Source organism: Magallana gigas, chromosome 7, assembly GCF_963853765.1.
Source record: "Magallana gigas chromosome 7, xbMagGiga1.1, whole genome shotgun sequence".
In the NCBI taxonomy this organism is placed as follows: Eukaryota; Metazoa; Mollusca; class Bivalvia; order Ostreida; family Ostreidae; genus Magallana; species Magallana gigas.
The window spans coordinates 10,414,275-10,431,453 of NC_088859.1; the positions used below are offsets into that span (position 1 = coordinate 10,414,275).

Below are 17,179 nucleotides of genomic sequence, written 5' to 3' on the forward strand. Positions count from 1 at the left end.
TAATTCTGCCTTTAAAGAATTCCCAAATTTCCACGTTTTATGCGAGTTTTTCTGCTCAGAAATAAAAATGTATCCTACAACACATTTTACTTTACATGTATATGCATAGGAATTTCAGTCGGAAGTTGTTTTCGTTCCACTGGAACCGGTCGGCTTTCTCCGTAATAGATATTTGACAAGCAGATCACTCGGAAGACCCTTATACAATGCCAAGTTATTCATTAGTATTACGGAAAGTAACTACATACCAAATAAGACAGAGCGTGACGGACACTAATCGATATGTCTGTTTATAGCATGCTTGGCTGAGTATGATGGTCCGGTTATTAAACTTGTTTAATTTGAGGTACATGTACCTTAGCTCAGAGTGTTGTGTTGAACATATTTTATTGACTAATGCCAAAAGGATTGGACACAAGTTCCAAAAACTTAGAATGTCCTCTCCTTGTACATAATATATTACAGTGCCATACAATGCCAGTTAACATTGATAACAGTTATAAAACATGTAATGAAATACAAATAAATCATTAGTTTTAAATCTAGAATTAGAATTAGGTTGGATAAGAAAGTTATGCAAATAATTTAAAAACTTAGATAAATCTACCACACTTTTGTATAAATGTATGAACTTCTTTAAATATTTTTATGTTTTCATCATAAGATAAAGTGTTGTCACCCCAAAGTAACAAATGTACATCAATTATATTCAAAAAGTTCAGTGATAAAAGATTATACATAAATGATTGTCTTAATGATGAATATTTTTTACAAACGAAGAACAAGTGATGTGCATCTTCTAAACTTCCACATGAACACATTGGGTTGGCTATTATGTTACACCGATAAAGATCACAATTGAGAACACAATTATGCCTTAATTTTGTATGAATGATATTCAAGAATCTTTTACCAAAAGAAAAATACTTAGGAGGTTTTGTATAATTGCTCTGTAGTGATTTCTTAAAAATATTTAACGAAGTAGCTTCCTTGGTATTATTATTCAGACTATTCCACTTACGAATAGTGTCAGGAAAAAATGACTTATTAAAAGCTTCTAATCTACATCTAGGCAAAGAATAGTTTGAGGAGTTTCTGGTATTATAGTTGGAAGTGATATTTCTAATTCCAGGAGTTATGTCTTTTATATAAGAAGGAACAAGATTGTTATGAATTTTGAACATAGTAGATAATTTAAGGCGGTCTCGTCTCGTTATTAATGGTTCCCATCCTGTTTCCAAATATAGAGAATTTCTTGAGGCTATGACTGAAAGACCTGAAACTATTCTTGCTGCATAAAGTTGAACCTTTTCAAGCTTATCCATATCAAATTGGGTACATCCAGACCAAACTTCAACAGCATACTCTAGTTATGGTCTTATAAATGATACATACATTTGTGCTAAAATATCTCTAGATACAGTAAATTTAAGTTTTTTAAGTAGACCAAGTTTTTTGTAAGCTTTTTTAACAATGATGTCTATGTGATTAGACCAACTTAAATTTGAAGATAACAATACTCCTAGATGCTTGTGTTGTGAAACATATTCCAAGGTACAATCATCAAACAACAAATTAGGAAATTTTTCAACATTTTTAAAACTAAAGAATACAACTTTTGTTTTTTGTGGATTAAATTCTAGAAGCCATTGCTTTGACCATTCCTTCAGTACATGAAGATCATAATTAAGATTATCTTCTATGACAGAAATATTGTTTGAACACTGTTGTAATGAACTATCATCAGCATAAAGTCTACATATTGATCTCATGTTTTCAGCCACATCATTTACATAGAGTAAAAACAATAATGGGCCAAGAACAGAGCCCTGAGGAACACCTGCATTTATGAATTGGCTGGAAGAGAGTTTGTTTTTATACATAACCTTCTGTGTTCTATTACTTAAATAGCTAATAAACCATTCAAGAATTGGCCCAGAGACTCCATACGATTTAAGTTTATGAATTAGACCCTTATGCCAGACCCTATCGAAAGCTTTTGAAAGATCACAAAAGATCATACAGCAGTAATTACCATCGTCAATACTTTTCACAATAGAATGATATGTTTCTAAAAGTTGGTAAACAGTTGAATGTCCAGGCAAAAAACCAGCCTGGTATTTATAAAATAAGTTGTTGGCGTGTAAAAAATTGTATAGATGTTTAAACAAGATTCTCTCAAAAATTTTACTAATACAACTCAGCAATGACACAGGTCTGTAGTTTGATGTGATAGATGGATCATCTTTCTTAAATAAAGGAATTACATGTGCCAATTTCCAGCAGTCAGGAAAAGTCTTAGATGTTAGTGATTTGTTGAATAGAAGACACAAAGGTTTTGAAATAGTTTCTTTGCAGGATTTGAGCATTTTGTGACTTATACTGTCTGGGCCTACTGCTTTATTAACAGGTATTACTGACAAAATGTCAAAAACTTCGTGTTCTTGAATGACAAGGTTTGAAAAATTGTCTGTACACTTGTGTTGCAAAATAGGTAAGTCCTTATTGTTATTATCTAAATTAGAAATTGAACTAAAGTATGTATTTAAAAGTTCAATCTTATCGTTATCTGAGAATGCAAACTTATCAGTGCCATTATTGTCTGTGTAATGCATAGGTGGTATTTCAGTTGTAGATTTAGTGTGAAAAACATCTTTCATCAACTTCCAATAGAGCTTTTGATTGTTTTTACTTAGCTCAGAGATGTCGGGCACTGTTGGACATGTGCCATTTTAATAGCTATTTCTTGGAGACCCACTTCAGAGAAAGGACCGAGAGGTTATCATGATAAATTGGCGCCTTCTTAAATTTAAAAAAGTGATAAACTCTTAATGATGCTGATATATAGAAAAATGAAACCGTCGAAATGTATTTTAATCAACATTCAATTATTGACATCATTTTCGATGGATTTAGTTTAACGTCGTTTCCAAGGATACCTAAGTTATCTTTCTTCAATGAACAATTTTATTTCGCAATTACATGTACATGTAGCAATTGGCTCAACAACCAACGAAATCCATGAAAGGATAATGATAAAATCACAGTGAACATTAAGTAAAAATCATAATCATACATATCGAATCAACCTACAAAATATGTGCGATTACACCAGAGGGACAGTTCAATGCAATGCAGACAGACACCTTCTACACGACGGTTTAATGTAGCATAAGTTGTCGCTAAGAATAGAAACGGACTCATCCAACCATTTTTTTTTCATGACGGTCAGTAGAGCTATAAAATGGACTCATTGTATTTCTAATTACATCAGCTGGGGGCTCAACTGTTTGCAATCTTTTTACTGTTGACCGGGTCAAAATCAGATAAATATGTTCATTCCGATCTTTAATATCGCGCACCGTTTTAGTTTTTATATAACGGTTACCTATTTCTTTTACCTATGTCTTTTAAACAAAAGACCAAATACTTTCACTTTTAAACAAACGACTTTTTAAATAATTATAAATCTATATTTCAAAGATTTTTAATCAACAAAGTTTTTTTTCGTGTGAAACTGCAATTAATGGTTTATAATACATCGGCAGTACTGGGTCTAATTATGGCTCTACTCAGCGAGTAATACCTTAGCAGTATTGCCTCCATTCAGCAAGTTTCTTTTCAAATCTCACAGCAGGGTCATCGTATTAAAAGGCCCTTAACATACCCATGTAACATTTTAAAGAAAACGAATGTTGTCTATGAGTATTGTCTAGCTAGGTAAATATCAAGGTTTGTGTTTTCACATCATTGAGTTTGTATATCTTTAATTTCATCAACATTGTTCTTGCCAAATCGATGGCAATGTGAAAGCATCCTTCGGGGTATCGTGAGAGTTTAACGGTCACTTGTAATTCGTACATGTTACGTTTTGCTCCTCGCGACATATAAATTGACCTGATATCCTCAAAAGAATTCAGAAAGAAACAGAAAATGGCTGGGACCGGTTGGATTTGGGTGACAACTTGTCTAGTTGCCCTTGTGGCCTCACAGAGCTGTCCAGACCAAGATTCTAGCCTCAAAAAATGGTCCGACGACGCAACTTGGAATGGCGAGGTCTGTTTACACCGGCAGTTTAAGCTTTTTTTTAAGTTTTAGAAAAAAAAGATAACGAACTTCTTTCAAACATTGAATTGATATGTTTGGCTTTAATACATAAAAGTAAATACGCTCATTAGATGATGAGTGCTGAAGTTAAGATTTATGTATGATTTGATTATCATTTATTTAATAGCCTTTCCATAGTCATTTTACTTAATTAAAGATTTTTTCGACGTTTCGTCCGCAAAATATATTCATATGTGTATGAAAGTGTTTGTGTGTTTGGATTAATGTGTAAATAAAAAAAAAAGTAAATATAGATAGACATCTAATAAAAATATTGCAAAGTTACATATGTAATTATATTGCATCATTGATATTAAACATGTAGCTTTAAATACAAAAAACAAGCCTTATTCATATTATTGAGACTGCTTTTTAATGTTATTTAAAAAATGCAGCAAAAGTTATATTTGGCGATTTTTGTACAATAAATAAACGGTCAAAAACTTATAAAAAATTAATTTCACATATCAAACTGTCGAAATGCATATGATATTTTTTAAAAATCATTCATATCAATATTTTTTTGTAGCATAAATGAGTTAAAACTTCGAATTTTTTTAAAATGCTTATTGATAAAAAGTGGCAATAACCCACGATGCTATACTCACTGAATTAAATTTTACTGAATCAGGAACCAAAGGAGGGGGACAGTCTTGTCATACAAGATGGCGACTCCTTCCTTCTGGACACCTCCCCGCCTCCTCTGGACTCCATCACCATAGAGTCTGGCGGGAAACTGGTCGTTGCTGACGGCATGGACATAAAGCTGAGTGTCAAGTACATCTTGATTCGCGGGGAGATGCACGTGGGCTCGGAAGATTGCAAGTTCACGGGAAAACTCCATATCACAGTGCGAGGTGAGGAGTTAGAAAGAGGGTCCGACATTTCTTCGATAATGAAAATCACGAACTGTTTCCTAAAAGTTTCAAATGCTCTTAAAACAAGACGTCATATGCATGGGATGAGTGTATTGTGCATGCAATTAATTAAGGATTATTTAAGCACGGCCCGGTTATTTTCGGTTGGTGCAACAAAATTGTTGTTTTTAATTTCAAATCTTAATCTTCTTTTTTGTCGGATAGACATATAAATTAAACATAACTTTATAAATCTTTTCATTTGCAAACATTGAAATATTAAGCAATAATATCATGATCAAACGAAGGCTTTATTTCTTGTCGGGGGTTCGGGGGGTTGAAGGGGTGGGGGTGTGGGGTTGTATATGTAAATCTTCTACATGAATTGAAATACAGTGTTGCGGTTTGGTCAATTATCTCTACGTTTTATCCTTTTCATCTCTGTAGCTTTTTTAAGAATTCAGTTGTTGTTGGTTCTTTTTTTTTTTTACTTTTAATGTTCTCAATTTGAAACAGGAAATGTTATAACCGAAAAAAAAGTTTGAAGTGAATTTAGTGCAGGTTTATCTTGATTGAAATACCCGTAGTTAGCAAATAGGAATAATGTTTAATCACAGTTCAAGGTTATAATTTTGTAGGTAACCTTGGTGAATACAAGGTGGACGGTTTTGGGGAGAAGTTTATCGGAGTAGCTTCCGGGGGAGTCCTGGAGATCCATGGGGAATACCGTCTGCCATGGACCAAACTCACCTCCAATGTCAATGCCGTTGAATATATCTCCAATGTGAAGGTCAGTGGTAGGATTTTTCAACAGTATAAAATAAATCCAAAAGTTAGCATGACAAAATCTATAATCATCGGCTAGATATATCAACGTGACTCTGACTGTGAATAAAGTAGACATTTACTTTTAACAGTCTGATTCTTCTAGAGAAACCGTTACATACAATATTTATTAAGGGTGCAAAATGGAGCAAAAATTCAAAGTGCTGTTACAGTAATTGGGTGAATTGTTACAGCCATTGTCCGATGATAACATACTAGGTTTACCAAGCCGATATCTTGAGGCTCTTATCGTGTTTGGTCCCAATAGCCATTTGACATGACTATTACTGTAAACGGAATCGTATACTTGTGTAATTCATCGATATAGATATGGACGTGTTTATAGGAAGAACAACGACGGAAGGAAGACTGCATTTTAAGAAAAAGAACACGCAATCATAGCAAAACACTGTCAAGGAAATTAAACCCACTTGAAATGGAACGAAAAGTTTTTAAAAATATGTTTGCTTTTTATTTCCTTTATCTTTTACAAATTAACTTTTCTCTTCATTAGAATATCGCGATAGACCAAAACAATGAGGACAACGGTGAACTTGGAGACGACAGTGGAATCGATGATGACGATGCAGTGGTCGACGATACATCGACCGATCCCGACATTAAAGCCAGTAAAAACATCCGGGCACTTGTCATCTACGTATTCAACGAGAACACGGGCGTGATGGAATCGGCTGCTCAGTTAGTGAATACAGAAGGAAGATCCAAAAACTTTCACCAAAATGTCGCAAACGCCAAATCCATTCTTGACAGTAATTTTCCCTATTATATTTAGTACCAGAAATATTCATTAATGCTATACTTATGATTAATTCATCATGGAAGAATTATTCAACCAGAATTTAAGATTTAATAGCTGATTAAATTCTTATAGATATTCCCGCCGGACGTATCGTTGCCATTGCTCTGAAAAGGCGGTTCAGAGAAGAGAAAGTGAACACCACGGGTCTACACAGTATGTTAGAGGAGTGGGCGTACGGGGCGGTGGACGGCTCCTCACTCAAATTCCGGGACTATAAGTTCCACGGCGCATGGGCGATGATTAAAAAACAAGGTGCGTGTATATGATCTGTTCCCTCAATTCTCGAAAAGGTACATACATAGTTCTTATACTAAGTAGTGAGAGGGATTTGCTTTACGCTCAAACAAACTTTTTCAGGGGGATCCCGTGCTACCTGCAAACAAAAAATTAAGAAAAAAAGTTATAAAAACCCACAAAATTTAATTTTCGCTTGTCATCCTTTCTTAGCAACATCTTGACCAATTGCTATTCTTAGCTAAAAGACCAGAATCAGAAGCTACCGTCTTGTCATTGTCAATTTATCTATTTCGTCTTCTGTTGATAAATAAAAATATTTACAGCTTAAAAGTCGGATGAAATTCTGTCTGTTGTACCTCCATCAATTTTTTTTAAATATGCTATGAAAAGTAAATATTTCACAAGTGTTTTCGATCCAGTTCCAGAAATTTAGAAAAAATATAATTCTTCCCAAAAAAGAAAAAAACAAATGAAAAAAAAAGTCTAAAAATCCTAGAAGAAATAGTGACTTTATCAAAAGATTTAAAATCATGTCTCTGTTGCCAGTTTTAGCAAAGCCATTAACATGGGTTTTTTTCTTTTACATATCTCAAACTAAATGTCGAATTGAATTACCGATCATGATTATTATTTTTGGTTTAAAACATATATATATGAAGTCGATAAAATGATTTAATTCTTCGCACATATAATAGATATACATTGTACGTATTTATATTAATATGTTATATATGTGAAATAGCACAATTCTCATGATGAATGTTTGCTTTTTCAGGCGATGATTCAACCACACAGGAGATTCTCCTTAATGAAGACGGAAAACCGGTGCGTATTGCGGAACTTTATCACGAGGAGAACGGCATTAAATTCGGCGTCCGTAGCTGGGTCCATACAGTCAAAAGGGGAATGTGTTATTCCCGGGGAAAGTCCAGTCTTGTCGAAAACTCACTCCCTATCCTAAACTTGGTTGATAATACGCAAACATGGCGCACAGGTAATTTTTATTCAAGGAATAAGGAATCATTCTTTGAGTATTATGAGGTGATAATTTCAGTCGGGGCGTGGTCAAATCCAATAAAGCCCGAAGGGCTTTATGATATATTTGACCATGTTCCGACCGAAATTATCACCCCATAATATTCAATGAATGATTCCTTTTTACTTATATTTATATTTTTTCCAATTTATACACTTTAAAACAACATTATTTTAAAACCACTATTTTAGATGTAACACATGCTATGGGTCACTACGCGGCGCAGCCAACACCGTTTTTCGGTTATGCTATAAGACACAGCCATTTTTTGTCACTCATGCTTTATGAAGTTACTGAGTTTTAGGGTTCAAAATTTATTCATAATTTTATCACAGACAAAGACAGTTCAAAATATAAATATCATGAAATAAAAAATGGAAAACATTGCCTTTATTTATTCTAAGTTAGACTTCTTATTTGCACGGAATAGCTTCTGATCATTTCTTATTATACCTCATAGGAGACCAAATTGTGCTTTTGTCCACCGATTTTGACTGGAAACAAAGAGAATTTGGAACAATTATTGACTGTACAACGTGTACTTCAAATCAAGTCCGAGTGAACAGTAAGTGAATTGTAACCAATCACTCCAAATCAAGTGAACCTCTCTTCTATATCTTTATTTTTTTATATAAATAAATTCTATTTTTGTTTTGTATCATTTTTTCAGTTGAGCCACAGTTTGATCATTTTGGTGAGGTCTACAAGAATGTAGACATGCGCGGCGAGGTGGCCCTTATAAACCGAAACATCGTGATAGAAGGGGAGGCGGATGCTGACGGCAAGAAGATGGGTGGACATATCAAGGTCGGCTATTAGACAGGGGATTGTTATCCCCAATAACATGTTACAGTCTTCTATATCAAACACTAAAACACCCGAATATCGAATTATAACACATACTAGTAATGTAAAATCTCCGGTATCATGGACAAACAAAATTACTGTTTCTGTATTGTGAAATTTAAATGCTGCATATACCTTTCACTTAAAAAAAATAAATTTTCCACTGTCTCTTTACAGTTTTTAAAGGGATTCACAACGGTCCAAGTAAACAATGTGGAATTGGTTCGCATGGGCCAGCAGACGTCACTAGGTTGTTTATTAATATACTCAGTTAAATTCTAAAAATATCTTACATTTCCTTAACACTTCTTGTTAATCTGTTTATATGAAGCGCGAAAGTTAGAATGTCTTAGGTAAAGAAATTTAACGGAAACTACCGAAGCTAAATGCGGAAAGAAATTGATAATTCGGTACCATAAGCTATGACGGTCACAGTTTTAAAGATATTATACATTGCATACAACTATGTATTTGGGGTTTTTTTTCGTTACACAGGCAACTACCCGCTCCACTTCCACATGTGTGGAGATGTGGATGACAGAGAAAAGCCGTCCCTGCTGAGTGGAAACAGCATCAGGGATTCGTTTGCGCGCTGTATCACCGTTCACGGCAGTCATGGTGCTCAGGTAGGATTGACCAATCAGATTAATTCAAACCTAATTACAACACGTTGCACACGACTTAAATTAATCTACAAATGTATAAACAATGAAATGTTGTTTTTTTTTCACTGCAAGATTATAACAACTTAAGGATCATAACATTCATTTTCACCCCCCCCCCCCATTCTTGTTTATATGCTATGTAAGAGAAAACATGCTCGATAAAATCAATGAAGAACATTTTTTTTTAAATTTACCTTTATCATTTAAACTTGCCATATGTAAATTAAGATTTGAAATATCCAAGTGTTTTTAATGTTATGCTCCTCTAGAGATCTTTTCGTTCTTTAAATATTCAGAATTTAAGATATATTAAAAACTTTTCAGGTGAGAAATAATTTCTGCCTTAACACCCTGGGTCATGGCTACTTCCTGGAAGATGGCGGCGAGAAGAGAACGGTGCTGGACGGCAATCTGGGTGCAGGACAGAAGAAGTCCAAACTAATCAGTACCGACAAGTAAGTGATCACTAGATCTTACCTTTCTGCTGGCCATCATATACATGTGTAGTATATGCACATGTATTTTTGTGTAACTCCACCAATAGAATAAACTGACTAGCGCTAATCTTCAGTGGTCCGTGGCGTTGACTTGTTTTTCTATATCATATTTTTTTAAATTATCATAATAATCTTAAATATGCATTCATATATTAATGACAAATATCAACGCATGAAGCAAATTTTAAACACTTTTGCAGAAGAATTTGAAATTTTTATTTTTGAAAACATTTTTGTTTGATGTATACATATATTGTTTTACAATTGGCATAACAAGGACATTTATTGTTGTATTAATTATCATATCATTTTTTAAACATTCAATTTAAAAGACTTCGGTTTACAACAACCATCTTGTTTATTATTGTCACTAGATTCCCGACAACCTTTTGGATCACGAATCCACAGACCTATGTTAGAAACAACGTGGCTGCTGGCGGGGCGGTAAGGCTCTTCAATAACAGTGATTTCTCCAATAGTCTATATTAAGATCGATTAGTATAATATATATACAGTGATGGTGGGATGTCACGAAAAATCAACATATATAATGGCGGTTGATTATAATAGTTAAACATGTCGAATTGTATTTTCTTATAGGGTCATGGGTTTTGGTTTGTCTATCCGAACGAACCGTTAGATGCTTCTGAAGGTCTGGGGATGATGGACTTGTACGAAGCTATGCATACTGCCATTTTTGAATTTGATAACAATGTGGCACATTCCAATGTCAAGGTAACACATGTAATTACTTGGTATCTAAAGTCCAGAAATTGTTTAAACTTACAACTTGTACGTACATGTATATATTGGCAAGAAATTATATTTTGTAAAAAAAAAAAAAAAAAAAATATAAAGATGTTTTTATTAATTTTTTTAAAACTAATCTTTGATAGAGTGGGTTGTTCATCGACAACATCCTGAAAAACGATGGCTCCCTTGGAGACACCAACACGTATGAGCCCTGGAACGATCCCAAAGACCCCGACTCCGGCGCCAAAATGGTCACAATTAGCCGACTCACAGGTCAGCGTTTAAAATTGGTGATTTTATTTAAAGGCATACTCCTATCTGAAATAAAAAAAATCATCATTCAAAATTTTGTCAGTAAATGCTATATACCTTTCATTTCAGCATATAAAAACATGAAACAGAACGCCTGGATCAATGGTGGATACATCAAAGTCACCCAATCCTCGTAGGTTTTAATTGTACAATACTTGTAATTTACATGCATATACAATTTTGCCATCAGTTTGATTTTTTTCAAACTATTATTGTAATTGATAGACTTTGAAAATAATATTAACGATGTGCACCTATGATTTTTTTTTTGCAGATTTTCTGATAGCATCATTGGATTGACCTTTAAAAGGTGCAGTGTAACTTTGTTATATGTTTTATTTAATATATTCAGAGTAAAATATTTTACGCTATTTTCATTTCATCTGTCAATGTTTTGAAAAAATTTCAGTTCAAGAATCATGGTTACCGGGATTCTTTTTAAGGTTTTTCTTTGGGTCAATTGAAGAATTATGCTCTCTATGTAAACAGTTTGAATCTCAAAACCAAAAAAAAACAGCATTAGACTTTAAACATATCCACGATCGAAACAAATGAATTAAAAAAATGGAAATTGCAAGCCTTTCCTATGGTACACCTATATCTAACATTTTTCTTCTATATGCATGCTACAGATGCACATGGACATATACAATGTGCATGTACATGTAGTAAAAGCAGTGTAAAGGTATGATATTGAAATCATGTCCAGAGATATCACTCTCATAATGCGGGCGGTTTGTTAGAAAATGAAAATAAAAATTGGTCGCTTGAAACTAGATTGCAGACTCGCCATACACTAGAACACAGCAATGCTGTAAATTATTTCTATTTTTTTTTTTATTATTTTTTACATGTACACCATAAAGACACCAAACAGCACATCAGCGAAATAAATTTTGCCTGTCTCATTACATTTGCAGTATTACATTTTTTTTCGTTTCAGGAGTTCTCCCCAAGAACAGTTCATCGACAACAGCGTCTTTGTAGGGGATTCCCCCAACATCGGATCACCATCTGTCGTCGCCAAGTTTGCGGGTTGGGGACGATCTGTGCCTTTGGAATTTGCGTACGTCAAATACGAATAAGTGATTTTTTGTATTAGAAAGGAATGATTACAATGAATGTATGACAGATGTAGCCCCGATGTTGATATACACTTAATATTCACATTGTGTAAATACCGGTATATTAGACATAAAATGATTAAAGCCATCTACGCTTACAGAGATCAGCCCCGACAGGGTTTTGTATTTTACCATGGACCTGTTTACGTCAGTGACACGTGGTTTGGGGATTTCGCCGACACAGATAACTATAGATCGGGAGCTTTGGGATTTCAGCGAGACAATGAAGGTCACAGCTCGCCAATCAGCGCGGTCAGCGGAATCAAATTCGCCTTTTCAGATGTAAGAAAAGTGTCTTGTTTAGAATGAAATTTGTTTAGATTTTTGCAGCGAAAACAACCTGAACAAAGTAGGTCGTAATTGATCTCGTAAAATGTACATGTACAACTTTTAAATGCCACATGGTTTTATAAAAAATCTGAATATCAGTTTCGATGGTGTGTAGAAAGTTATATAATCTAACCTAGCTTTCCCCGTTAGAATTTTGATTGGTCATGTTGTTCCTGTATAAAATTCTTATCCTTGCCTTTCGTTGACAGCCGTCTGAAGGCAACAGAGTGTTCGACGGAAACGCCACGGATACTGGTTTTTCCAACAGTGATGGCGACGTGATCGGGTCTTTCCGTGACACTGACGGGACTGTGTACAAAGCGGGGGCTCAGATCGTTAAAGCCGTACCTTTCCATCTGACACCAAACTGTGCCCAGAGGAGCAATTGGAAAATGATGGCTTGTGAAGAATCATTTGGACAGGTTAGTGTTATATATACACTCGATAAAGAAAACAAGATGGGTTATCATGTATTTTTTCTGCAACGACGCTATTTTCATATCCCGAATAAATCATCAATTAAAAAAATCAAAGAATATAGATAACTGTACATAATCATATAAGAATGTATGATTATCTGTGGTTCCTTTACCGGAGTGTTGTATGCTCCTTAGAGCGTCAGGTTCCTGTGTTTTTTATTGTTAATATCATCGATTGTTATACCCTGTAAAACGGTTACTATATAACTCTATACAAAATGCCCAGCCTTTTGACTGTTTACTGGAACTGTTAAAATCGACTGTATAAAAAACTGATGACCGATGACGTTATATTCCGCGAAAACGAGTTAAACAAACTGGTAGGGGTATAACAAAACAGTCGTTGACTGTGTCTCGGGCAACAGTTGGTCTGTCGGACCAGCTCGCAAACTGTTGCCCTCAACCCTAGTCTTCAACTGTATACTGTATTTAATATGTATTATATACCGTTGCTTCATTCTATAATCATTGCTTTTTTCATATGGACGTAACGGTATGTTTAGTCAAATGGTTATCGACCAATCAAATTCAATTAATTCACATGAATTTTCATTTATTATACTTTCATGTTAAATACTGGAATCTGATTGGTTTAGACGTAGTTTAAAATCCGTTCTATTATCCTTAGCGTTAGCAACACACTTGGCAATGGGTAACACGATGAATTATTACAATGGTTTTCTTGGATGGTCAATTTCAACTGTTACCCTCCCAAACAGGCACTATTTATATAAAGTTTTTGAAATCCATAAAAATATTCTTTTATAAATTTCATATTTTATTTGTGTATTTAGGTGCGCGTCTCTTGGGGTTCATGGATGAAAAAGAACACCGCCTCTGACATATCTATATACCGCGATGACCTCCCAGAGAACCCGATTGTAGCCGACGCTCGCAAAAAAGCTCCATTTATGGCCGTATTGGGTGGCAAATACAGCTATTTGGCCAAACTGAATGGGAATATGTCCAATGGTGTTCAGTTTGAAGCCCTTGGATTTACAAAGTATGTAAATATAATCTGCAAAACATATATTTAACAAGTTTGAAAAAATACATAAGTAGATAAGGGGATGCTGCTATAATATCGCCTGTCAATTAAATAGCGGCAGGAGGAGTTGGTAACATTTTATAGCTTTATTTCCTTTTCTCTGACCAAAGAAGAGGTGGATGAGTATATTCTTCATACATGTATATGCAATATTGATAGATACATGTAAATTGACCAAAAATAACCCAGTTACCTCTCCTAATGAGGATATTTACATGTGCAATGCAATGTGATCGGCAAACTTAAGTAAATATTTTTGACAATTTTGAAGTACATTAGAATTGATTTGTTATTAAAAAAGTCGACCAGATTATGGTTATATTTAGTATATATATTACTATCTGATGAAAAGATGCTGATTTATGTTTACTATACAAGGACAAAAACAGCCCGTATTGGACTGTGTGTACCCAGGGACGCCAGTGTCAATCTAAAATTCCTCGGTCTCTCCGACGCTTTGTGGAAGAAAGGAACACTAGTTGACTCCCTTGATGAATTGGACGCTAGCACCAACCCACTGGATTACTTTGTAGATTCTGAAGTCGGGTAGGTGTTACATGCCATTCTATATCAGAAAACCAACAATCAATACTGTGGAAAGCCCGATACAAGTTTCTAGACATATATTATTGCTCTGTTCATTGGGTTTGTTTTAGGGTTGTGTTCTTCAAAGCGATGCACTCTCGAGAGTACACCTCTACCGATGTGACGGATTGCCTTGACAACATATGCCCGAAAATTTCGGTAATGGTGAGAGGCGGTGACGTCACGGACTCTGACTGTACTTCCCGAGCATATCCGAAGTACCAACAGGATGCAGACGATGTTACTTTGGTACGTGTGGTGAACCGTTTACAACCAATCATTGAATTTTATACTTACATTGCATACATGTAGTAATACTTAAGGATTACGTTTACTCAGGGCGAAAAAAAAATCCACTAATAGGAACGAAAAACTACTTATTTTTCATTGTAGCCCCACTATTGTGGTGCTATTTTTCACTTTCAAATAACTAGGTCAATGACCTACTTTTTCTGCTATTGACCTCTAAATGTTTTTTGAAAAAAATGCAAAATTTGTCAAAATTTTCCACCATTTGTAAGGTTTTCTTTATTTTTTAATTATTAACAATAATAGAACAATTTGCAGGTTAAAAAATGATAAAATACGAATAGTTTTACTAATTTTATATTTGAATAAATCGTTTAAAGCTCATATTTTAAAATTAATTTAGTCCGAATTTCCTCTACATGTATCAAATTCCAAAATTGTACCCCTTTTTGATCGAGTTTTACAAAAAATTGACTAATAGGTGCTCCAAACCATTGATTGCCTAAAACTGTTTTTATTGTCTGTATTATTTTGACATTAACATTATATAAGGTCAATGATAAAAATTTCGAGATATTTTATCTTGAATCGATTTTATGTATTTTAAAGATTTTTCCAATCGCGTGCCAGCCAGTGATATAAATTTATAGACGAGTAAATACAACAATGAAATATGTAAAATGATATGAAAAAACACATAGGAACTTAACTTTTGCAATTACACTGCAACAGAAAGTTTTTAAGAGAAAATAAGAAAATGAAAAAATTAGTCCGAATTTCCTCTGTTTGAGTTTTAATCTACCTTTGTCGGAGCATATCTTCCTCAAATAAACAAATCATGGACATCAATATCGATATTTGTTAATAACATTGTTATTTTGTGTTTTTAAACAAACTTTGGACTTCAGATATTGAACTTTGTAAAAATATTTATTAAAATCTCAAACCCTGAGTAAACGTAATCCTTAAGTAAATAAAGTAAGTAAATAATTTGTGTTGTATATTTCCAGGAACCGGACAGCTCAGCTTTACCCTCCACTGATCTGTACCCACCAAGTGTGAGTACAATCTATTGTGAAAAAAAACTTTCAATTATTCATTTCCTCGGGGTTCTTCATTTATTATTTTAAAGATATATAATTCTTTACGATTGTTTCCGATATCAAAAATACTACAAACATAGAGCACCAATATGCTAATTGAGACCACACAGATGTGATGTTTAACCTGAATCCAGTTATTCTAAGGTCTATTTTCTTTCTCTATGTCGGGTTATTTTGATATTTATTAGATGTAGTTTATAACAATTAATTCCATATAATACAGTTACTTTGTAACTGACCAAGGATTTTTTTATTAGTGAGAATAGAATCTCTGTAATACATTAAATATAGTTTCATCACATCCTTCCAAAAACTAATAATGGATTTGCGTTGATTTAAGATTTCGTTATGCTTAATATAATTATCTTTCTGTAAGTGAACGAAGAAAAATTGCATTCCCCCCTTATATAATCTGCATGAACACTAACTAGAATAAACGCTGTTTCCGTGTTATTAGTTTCTTTTACAAAGTTGTTACACATCGGCTTTAGCTTTGTTCAAGTGTGTCCAAGTAACCACATCTCGGACATATCAGCAGACGACCAAAACGGCATAGGTATACAACAAATAAGTTTAATAAATAAAGATATGCAGAACGATTCAATGCGTAAGACTATTACCGGTATTTGTGTTAAAATTCGTACCCATCATGAAGTTTCCTTCTAAAGTCATCTCAATGATGCACCCCCTTAATAAATATAGCTTGCAAAATAACTAGAAATTCCCAGAATAAATTAGCATATCTTGAGTAAACCATGAAATAAATAAATTTTGCATCAACTAAAGCATTTGAGAGACATGGCCATATCTTTTTCTCGCTTAATAATGCGTACAATATGACATCATGAAATATATTCAATTTTTGTTCGAATTTCAGACTTGGGGAGCCGGTGCCACACGTGAATAGTTTAAGAAAAACTTGGATACCCATTTTCAAAGTGTTTGTTCAATTTGTATATTTATGATAAATCATCGTGCACATCAAAAATGGTTTTATTTTTTATACATGCATTTAGATGAATGTATGTATCACACAATGTTAAATTGAACATTGTGAAGAAAAATGTTTTCGTGACATGTGGTAATAATGAACAGTGTTCAAAATCAAAAGTCCGTAGGAAATACAAAACTAGAGCAGAGCAAACAACGACCTCTAAAAAATATAGAGGTAGGGTCAGGTGCCATTGAGGAGTGTGCATCATTTGCCGTATGTGTTAAAAGGGGTTATGAAAAAAACCCTCCACAAAAATTCTTGCTTAAACCACCGTTCATAGGCGTCGGAACCGGGGGGGCTAGGGGGGGCTTA

General features: G+C 34.1%; 1 protein-coding gene across 1 annotated transcript; it reads left to right on the forward strand.

The window, feature by feature from the left end:
* The first annotated feature begins 3,897 nt into the window (after nucleotides 1–3,897).
* On the forward strand, nucleotides 3,898–16,861 carry LOC105332347 (cell surface hyaluronidase). Its single transcript, XM_034455878.2, has 24 exons — nucleotides 3,898–4,056; nucleotides 4,739–4,964; nucleotides 5,603–5,754; nucleotides 6,304–6,559; nucleotides 6,682–6,861; nucleotides 7,622–7,840; nucleotides 8,343–8,447; nucleotides 8,553–8,689; nucleotides 8,906–8,978; nucleotides 9,224–9,354; nucleotides 9,718–9,848; nucleotides 10,265–10,334; nucleotides 10,491–10,625; nucleotides 10,787–10,916; nucleotides 11,025–11,088; nucleotides 11,230–11,265; nucleotides 11,899–12,021; nucleotides 12,181–12,361; nucleotides 12,619–12,831; nucleotides 13,683–13,891; nucleotides 14,315–14,482; nucleotides 14,593–14,770; nucleotides 15,781–15,828; nucleotides 16,751–16,861. The coding sequence occupies exons 1-24, from the start codon at nucleotides 3,934–3,936 to the stop codon at nucleotides 16,778–16,780; spliced, it is 3,318 nt and encodes a 1,105-aa protein (XP_034311769.2). The 5' UTR covers nucleotides 3,898–3,933; the 3' UTR covers nucleotides 16,781–16,861.
* Nucleotides 16,862–17,179: the final 318 nt, after the last annotated feature.